Raw genomic sequence first — 9,646 nt, 5'->3', positions numbered from 1 at the left:
TTGCTTTTTTATGTAACATCTTTTAAAGGCATTCTGCTGGAATAACTTCATGTCAACAAGGCAAGGCTAAAGTCTGCTGGACTAAGTGAAATGTTCATTATCTAGACGTCATCACATTCAGAATTCCAAGATGACAGTGGAGGCCAGGAGTAAGATTGCATAGCCTTAACATCATTTAGAAGAATTTGAATTCTTTTAAATTCTTTAAACATCATTTACTTACTATAGAATATAGCTGCTAATTTACAAAGCATATACAGTGACACTTTGTTCTTGAAAAATAATTTCTCTGGAGCTACTTAGAATGAAAAAAATCTATTACTAGAAAATTTGAAGGAAGAAAAAGACAAAAACAGTCCATATTTACATCAAAATGTTTATTTTTGGATATAGACATTTAAAACATTCATCTCCAAGAACTGCTTCAATCAGGTATACAGTAAGAAATAGACTTTAAATCCCTAATACAGAAAAAAGTAACAGAATTAGTTTTTAAATGCTGCTGTAGACACTAGTGTTAGAAAAAAGAAAAGTTTATAAATGGTCTTGCACCAAAAAAATATGCAAAGAAACTTGAAAATAGAAATTGTTTGCCATTTGTTTCTCTGGTTGCTGTTTAATATAGACCCAGTGACTGATTGTCTTCAGCACACATCTAATTTGGCCATGTACTGCGTTTGGCTAACGTGATCCCAAATGTGATCTAGATGATAGTGCTTTTCACTGGAGGATTGACAAACACGCTACATACATTAGTGAATCTTCATACCACCTCAGTGAGGTAGGTTAGAAATATTATACAGAAATTGAGGCACAAAGAGGTAAGTGACTTGCCCAAAGTTCCCAGCAGCACAGTCCCTGGAAAAGGAGGTACGTCTCCACACAGGATTCATGTGCCAGAGAGCTGGACAGGGACACCCTCATGTAGCATTTACTAAATACCGAAATAAAGCTGTAGCTGATCCTTTGAGATTTCTTAGCATTTCTGTACCCTAAAGAGGGGAAGTCTTTTGGGCAACTCTCCTACCCTTGGGTCTCAACTCTCCAGCTGTTCTCCTATGAATGTCTTCACATCAAGGCTGCAGCAGCCTTAGATGGGGACAAGACTTTTCATATAAAGAACCTCTGTGGTAGGATTTTTGAGGTGTGTCCATTGGAAAGACAGTGGTCAGAAGTGACAGGATTGGGAAGGCGCCTATAGGGCAATAAATGCTTATCTTCTCTGATCAGTTTGTTGAGGTGTCATCTCTCACTCTTTACCAGATAGTGAGAAGCAAAAAGAACTGATTCATTTAAGACAAATGTACTTTAAAATCCTGCTATCTCATAGATTGTTGTTGGTAAGTGATTTTAAGGAATATATGATCAATGTTTTATTTGCTACTTGAAAATTTTCCTTTCCTCGGTCTGGGATTTGGAGCACCAAGGGTAAAGGTGCCACAAAGAAAGTTTAAGAGTTGCCAATTAAACTTTTTACTTCTGGTTTAATAGAAGGAAAACACAGTGGTATTAAAATTGGTCATGAGCAGCAAAAATTCAGGAATAAAAAATCAGCAATAAAAAGACTACAATATAACTAGATAGGGAATTCTTTTTTAAAAAAAGGCATGAATAAAACAGGTATTCTTAACTCTTTCTCTTGTGAGGAATACTTTCAAAAAGTACATAGTAAGACTAAGATACCAAGTTGTATACTAATATTTCTCAGGCCACGGGCCTCAAATATATATATATTCATATATAATACTCCAGTGTGAACAGCAATTTCATGAAATGTAAAATGTATTTTTTTAAATCACACACAAGTATTTATAACCACAGGGCTCACCAGAAGTCTAAAGCAAGGAGATAGTAGTATAGAAGTGTAGGATTAGGGGACGGAGTTACTCTTCCAGAGACGGTTCTGATCGAAGTTCTTAGAAATAAGCTAATGATTTTTTTTTTTTTTTTACAATAGCCAACATGTCTACTATTGAATACATTTAATATGGAAAAACAAAATGAAGAAAAGAGAGGTACTTTAAAGTGTTTGGGTAAGATGCTGTCACGTTTAACAAAGCCTACTCCCTCTCCTTGCTTTAGAGCTCTCTGGTGAAATGGAGGTGAGTTTGATGGAGTACAGTCGGTGACCACTGAAAAACACGAGCCCTTTCAACAATGTTGCAACACTGTTAGTTTTTGGTTTAAACACACACACACACACACACACACACACTCACAAATGCTAAGTGTACACACTACCAAATTCTGCGGTCAGCTTTTCCAGGAGCTACTGGGGAAAGTCAATGCTGCAGATCCTCGAGGGTGCCCGCACACCCCCACCTTGTTCCCAGATGACTCATTTCACAGTTTGTTTTGATCATTAGCAATGTCCCTTGTCTGCAGAGGTGCAGTGTAGTCACAAGTGCTACATAGCTGTAGTTTTCAAACAAAACCACTTATATCATTGTGCTTAAGTGGAGAGTGTAGTTAAACAATACTGACCCTTGCTTACTGGCCCTGTATTCTCTGTAAACAAGGAGGCTGTTTGAAACAACCACTTCAGCTCTATTTACAGAAGGGTTCCCACAGTTCACACACAGGCACAGTGGTTGATAACGCTTTCTAAAAGCTGTGCATGTGCCTTGGTCTCTTAAAAAAGTGCTCAAAGTGGAACCCACGTGCAAACTTCAGTTCACAACACAGAGTAGCTCAAGCAGCCATTTTGCTCCCAAGTCATCTGAAGAACTTTACCAGATTAAGCCAGGCCCCAGAGTGCTTACATCCACTTGCATTTCTTCTTTTCATCAAATAAGACTTTTACATGCAAGAGTTGTTTCTGAGCTTCTTCCAGCCCTCGTTCTCTTTCTAGTTTATTTAGAATCTGTTGACAATTAGAACAGTTATTTTAGATATTGTGGTTTTAGCATTACAATTCTGTTTTTTTTTGCATTCCTGATGCTGTGAGTGGTAAATCTGTATGAAACAGATGCCAAGATTTTCTTCGATCATTTACATACTCACTTTGCAAGTTGTTTTGCTAAGTCATTATCACAGGATCAACAACACTTCGGCTTAAAATAGAAACTCAGCAAGAAATACCGAACTACTTGCTTACAAATATGGGGCCAGAATTCCAAGGCCCTGTTTTATGCATTATGTCACAGCCATTCCAAGCACAGCAAGCATTCCTGGGCAGCCAACATGCAGGCAAGTATTTCTTCTTAAATGCAGCAGGCAGGGGGCATCCTGGTCAGAGATGTCTACCTCCCTTCCCCTCCCCTTCCCTCCCCTCCCAGTGCTTCCCTTCTAACCCCTGACCCCTGGAAAGAGGGATGCTTATCATGTTTAAGGAACTCATTGCCTCTACCCTACCTTAGTGCTTCACTTGATCTTCAAGTAGAAAATGGAATTGGTGAGCTATTCTCACCATTGACATGGATAGCCTGTCCCAGCATGACTGAGTGGGGGGAATCAGGGAAGGGGGAATTAACATATATTTGGAAACAGCGCATCTGATGACTGTGTCTGTGTGAATTCCCAAAGAAAAAAATCCAGATTAAGGAGAATTAATCATAAAGGAGAATGGTTTATTGAAATAGTTGCTTAAGTTAGAAATATACTTTTAACTACTGAATACAGAATCTAGGCGATTTAACAAGCTTAGCCTTCATTTTAGCAGATTACAATCAAGCATAAGCAGGTCCCTTTTATTAGGACCACTACTTACTCATCCAAGTTAACTGTGTCCATAGGCCCCATTAAATCAAATGGCTGGTCCAAAGGTGGGCAGCCACACGCAGGGTCTGGCTTGATGCCAGGATCCTGCATCTCAAGACAGGCTTCCTGGCCTCCCTTTCTGGCCATGTGGGATGCCAGAGCCATCCTGAGACCTACAGGACGCTTTATAACCAAATTCTGGTGGCTGATCCATATCTGTTTTTTTAAAAATGTTATTGAAAATCTTACCTCATCAAAATACTTTATGATGTATTTGTAGATTTCTGTCAAGGCCACTTCTTCATTAAATTCATTTTCGTGTTTCTTAAAGAGAGAGAGCCTTGTTGAGAGATTCTGAAATGGCTTAAGCACCCAAATGTAATCTTAGTCCTACTTTCTAGCAATACCTTAGATTCCTGAGTTAAGAATTCTTCCATCTCTGAAGATGACAGTGGAGGCAGATCCCTGATTGCTTTGTAATAAGACTTCACTTCCTCTTTGTAGGTTGGGATATCCTTGGCATAGAGAAGTTTATTAGTTGGTGCTTCCTGAAAAAAAAGCAGCAACCATCAAGAGTTTAAAAAACCATCAGGAAATTATAGCAGTACCAATGTAGCTGAACCTCCACCACTATTACTAATCTTATCTCCTGGTAACAAGGCATCTTCATGCAATAGGCCTTCATGGAAATGTTATTGACTGAATGACTGACTGCTATCCAGATAGTTCTGGTGAGTCACTGTTATTTTCAGGCAGATTAAATGCTAATATATTCTGCCTTCCTCTCATAAAAGAACTAAAATTATTATTTTTGCATGATTTTGAGTTACTGTAACAATGGAACTTATTTCAATCATAGTTCGTTACTAATAGTTGTAAAAAGCCTGAATTAAAGCATTTGCTCTCATCCTCACCCACCAGTGAATTTTGGCACTTATAAAAGGTTTGACTGTAGGTCTGATTGAGCCCTTTATATAACCATGAACGTGGTAAGTAATTGGCAATGGCAGATTTTTCTGCTTTTCCCTATTTTATTAATGATAAAAATCTCAGTGTTACCAAGAAAGAGCATGGTCATTAGTATTGGTGGCTCTGAAGTCTTGATTTTGGAAAAATTCCCTGGTAGTTTGAATGTTTTCATGTAATTTTAACTGATGTTAAAATGTAAGGGAAGGTTTTTTTAAGTTATAATTTTGACAGAATTAACATGTCAAAGAAAAATCACAGCTAGTCTAGAAAAGAGATGGAAAAATTTATTCAAACCAGCCTGAGGATTATGACCTAGGAGACAGCTTCTCAGAAAGCTCTGAGGACTGTTGTGAAGAGGTAAGGGAGGTGGGGCCTGCATACATGTGATTTAGGGGAAGGGGGCTGTGCAATCAATCACATACTGCTATTTGTGAGGAACAGATATCTTAATGGTTTTAGTGCATTTCTAAGTATGGGAAGACTCAAGAAACTTGAGTTCATGAAATTTTCTCTGGAAAATTACTAACCAAAGGCTAGCCATTTTTTACCCGCGTGCAGACTGCCTCATCCTGATCTTCGGCCTGAATTCCTTTCAGGGTGTGTCATAACAGGTGATGGGCAACATTATTTTGCAATCCCCTCCCTTTCAGACTTAATGTTCACCAATGTTGGGGAGGCCTTTCATGAGCAGGAATGCTCATTCTCAGGTCAGACAAGGATTTCATTGATAGGCCACTCACTGTGCTGTTACTGAATGAGGTAGGCCCTATTAACAGCAGCCAAAAGCCTCTGGACGGCCTGTCTTACTAGACTCTCATGGTCCAGGAAATGGTTCCTTCCTGTTGCTTCTAGCCACATCTAGAATTACACTATTCCAATAATTGATATTTGGTCAAATTGTTTGAAGTCATCTAGTCACCATTTTTATTGGAGGTTCAGTCATATATTTGGTAATGCACAAAATACAAATAATGTAGGAACATTAATAATTAACATTAATAAAGTATTTAAGAGCTTCCATTATGTGCAGCCCAGTATCTCCCCAGGTCATCTGATGAGTCACTATCTTTAAGGGAAATACTATGTTGGCATTGTATATAAAGTTCACCAGAGTAGTGTGTACATATACAGTGTGTGCTGGGTCACTGTGACCGCTTACAGGATTGAGAGGGGAATATTATCTTCTAAGGAGTTACACAGCTAGTGCCAGAAGAAGAAAATGGGTCTTCAGAGTTCAGCGGCTACTTCTGCCATTGGAGCGGGCTGATAAATGCATAACGGGGGTGCACACTTCACACTAGAGGGGAGGGAGGAGGCCCAAATAGGTGAAAGTTCTGCCTAAATTTTTCTTGTCCTGAAATAGGAATTTTTATTGTATTGCTACTCAGGGAAGACAGGTGAGTTAATGGTAGGGGCAGTGCCCCACCCAGTACATTTTTAAATGTGTTGCTGGCTTGAAGGAGGCGTGGACTGAGAGATTTTTTCACCTGTCAACTTTACAAGTTTAAGTAGAACCTACAGCTCTTGTGATCATTCACTCAAGTTTTATTTAGCCAGGCACTGTGGGTAGGCACTGAATGTAAGCTTCTTAAGGGCAGGCGCTGGCTGGTTTTCAATCTGAGGTCAGCAATTAGTAGCAGTGTAGCACAAAGAAAAGGACGTAGAGTTAGATGTATGATCTTAAGACTCGTGACCTCTCATCATCAACTCCTCATCTAGAAAATGAGGGTAGTGGTTAACTGTGTGGTTCCTGTGAGAACTGAATTGTGCCAAGAACATAGTAATCAATAAACAGCCATTTTTAGTATGGATAACTGTGTCTGTGTATTGCATGCTAGGGAGAACTTTACTGGTCAAAATCAGCACATGGGAAATGCATCAGGGGAACATTCACAGAGTAGGTATATTTAGACTAAATCTGAGTCTAATACATTTTCTGGTATACATTAGGAAGTCACATTTGCTGAATGAATAAGTAGGGTTTTACTAGACAGAGGTAACAGGAAAGGGACGAGCAAAGTGATGTGAAAACAAGCTCGTGGTTAAGTCTGGGAAAACTAAAAGCTGTAGCATAAAAGGTAGGTAGATGGATTGGGGAAGAAAATGAGGCCAGAAGAGAGACTTGAAGCCCAGTGGGCAAGGGCCACGTGGCGCTGAAGATTGTATCTGGGAGGTAATGGGAAGTTATTTACAGTGTTCAAGCAGGAATCTGACAGGATCAGAGTTTTGTTTTAGAAAGCTAGCCTGAGACACAGCGAACGAGGCACCGTAGAAGCCAGGACAGCAGGGGAGGGACGGAAGTGAGGAGTAACCAACTAGATACAGAGGTGGGAGGAAGGAGAAGGGGACGATAATGCCGAGGATGTTACCTTGAGAGACTATAGGCAGTGCTGGGAAAATAAACGTCAAAAACAAGTTTGCTTTCTAGAAATACTGGCGATAGTGAGTCTGGATTTAGACCAGGAGTCTCAGGTGCCTTTAACATGTCCACCACACTTGATTCCAGGCACGTTGAACATCCTTCCACCAAAGACCCACTGCGCAGCATGAAAAGAGTTCTAAACCCATTAGGCACAGATACTGCCCAGTTTATTGCGGAGTACTTGCATTAAGACCGACACATCTCTTTCAGAGCTTCCTCTGTATTTGTACCTTTTCCTGCCTTACAGAGTTTTTTGCTCAGCAAAGGACACCATAGGACAAACGATATTGATTTGATTATAAAATGACAAAATAGAGGTATTTGAAACCTCAGGCAAGATTTACTTCCCCATAAGAAATTTGTTGTAATCAAATAGATGCTTTTAGGTTTATTCCGATGGAATTAACATAGGCAAATTTCAATAATTACATCCTTTGGGTTCATAGTTTAATAGCATCTATATTAGCATCTACATAAGATTTTTCTAGGAAACAAAAGCTAAAGGTTTTAACTTAAACTAGATTAAAAATAGAAATAAATGAACAATTTTATAGAAAAGCAGGTGTTCAGTGACCATCAGTTACTTTTTCTTCTTAGCTGATGTTGTGTGTTACTTGAATGTTTACAAGGAAGACAGTGCTTCAGACTCACATAAACACGTACAGGAAATCCTAAAGCTGGGCCTTACCTTCCCAAGTTGCTGCTCTGTGAGGGAAAACGCGTCCATGAATGCCTGGGCAATCACTGACAGACAGCCATCTATGTGTGGTGTCTTCTTAATGTCAAAGACAAACTGAGGGTTCTTCAGGATGTTTACCCAGAAGCGAAGAGGAAGGCTGTTCCGAAAGAGAGAGACCTCTTTTCAAGTACAGCTTTTCATGTGAGGCAGACGCTGTGTTTATCACAGTTTGTAAATGGGTGTTTTTGTCCTTGTTACTGAAGTATGCAAGTCTGCCTTGCCAAACATACCAAGCAACAGATGGCAGAGTCACTCAGAACAAGAAAGGGTTAAACTGTCAGAGTTCCTGAAAGGGAGGCCTGGAGAAGTCTGAAACTGGCCACTGACAAAACAAGAATTTTCTCCACAAATTTTTCAATTATATCAGATAATGGTTACCAGTGAGAACATCTCATCAGACCTCTTCTCACCCCCTCTAAGTGCTACACCCTGGCCTAAGGCACCAACATCTCTCACCAGGATTATTTCCCACCAGCTCCCAACAGTAAATTCTGCCACAAGGGCCAGCAACCCTCTTAACACAGAATCAGGTCCTCGTCTCTCCACTGCAGCTCTCCACCCCTCTGGAGAAAGCCCTGCATGATCTAGGCCTGGCACTCATCTACTGCGCTTCACCTTACTCACCCCAGCTCCACCAGCCTCCTCGCTTCTCATCACACGCACCAGGCAAGCTGGTGCTTCAGGACTTCGTCCGTCCCTGAAACTGTCTTGCCCCAGACAGTCTCAGGGTTTATGCCTCTTTTCAAGACCTGACTCAAATATCTCCACCAGGCCTCTGACCACCCTGTCCTGTTGGTCTGTTTTCTTCCTCATTCTCTGCATTAGTATTGCCTTCTAACATACAATTTACCTATTAAAATACAAGCTCTATGAGAACATGAATTTCCATCTCTTACCTTCAATGCCTAACAGTACCTGATACATAGTTGCTACTCAAATATTTGGATATGATCTTGGGAGTCACTCAGAGCCCTCTGGCCTAGCTACCTCCCTCCATCAGAGGGGCTGCTGGGCCTTTCAGCATCTCTGCTGTCCTGACTAGTGCCCCTGTTCACACGCTACAGTCTTCCCAGTGAGATGGTAGCCTGCAGTGCCCAAGCCTGATGTGGGAGTGGCAGGGTCTAGGAAGCCAAGGCTAGAACAAAGCGGGGAGGGAGCCACAGTAGACAGGTAAGGTAGGCCTGGAGCTTTTAATACTTCTTTAAAATGATCTGCTGCTGCTCCTGCTGCTAAGTCACTTCAGTCGTATCCGACTCTGTGCGACCCCATAGATGGCAGCCCACCAGGCTTGCTTGTCCCTGGGATTCTCCAGGCAAGAACACTGGAGTGGGTTGCCATTGCCTTCTCCAATGCATGAACATGAAAAGTGAAAGTGAAGTCGCTCAGTCGTATCCGACTCATAGCGACCCCATGGACTGCAGCCTACCAGGCTCCTCCATCCATGGGATTTTCCAAGCAAGAGTACTAGAGTGGGGTGCCATCGCCTTCTCCGTTAAAATGATCTGGCTAACCTCAATGCTTAGAAGGGCTTGAGCTTGCACTGAGAAGTTCTGTTACATAATAACTGAGTCTCATTCAGCTCATGCACAAAGTATTTGAATGAGAGGTAATGAGCTATGTTTCTTTAGTGAGGAGAATTTTTAATTTGGATACCTTGCCTCAGCTCGGAGAAGATGATGGCACCCCACTCCAGTACTCTTGCCTGGAAAATCCCATGGACGGAGGAGCCTGGAAGGCTGCAGTCCATGGGGTCACTGAGGGTCAGACACGACTGAGCGACTTCACTTTCACGCATTGGAGAAGGAAATGGCAACCCT

General features: G+C 41.1%; 1 protein-coding gene across 1 annotated transcript in view; it reads right to left on the bottom strand.

The window, feature by feature from the left end:
* Nucleotides 1-2,758: 2,758 nt before the first annotated feature.
* PLXNC1 (plexin C1) overlaps nt 2,759-9,646 on the bottom strand; it is a 152,562-nt gene continuing 145,674 nt past the window's right edge. The window contains exons 28-31 of the mRNA XM_052640383.1: nt 7,779-7,926; nt 4,107-4,247; nt 3,949-4,023; nt 2,759-2,863 (exon numbers count right to left, since the gene is read on the bottom strand). Of these exons, the coding sequence (XP_052496343.1) occupies nt 2,759-2,863; nt 3,949-4,023; nt 4,107-4,247; nt 7,779-7,926 (469 nt within the window). The remainder of the gene's footprint in view (nt 2,864-3,948; nt 4,024-4,106; nt 4,248-7,778; nt 7,927-9,646) is intronic.

This window comes from Budorcas taxicolor, chromosome 5 (assembly GCF_023091745.1).
Source record: "Budorcas taxicolor isolate Tak-1 chromosome 5, Takin1.1, whole genome shotgun sequence".
Taxonomy (NCBI): domain Eukaryota; kingdom Metazoa; phylum Chordata; class Mammalia; order Artiodactyla; family Bovidae; genus Budorcas; species Budorcas taxicolor.
This window is presented reverse-complemented; position numbering and strand designations above follow the sequence as displayed.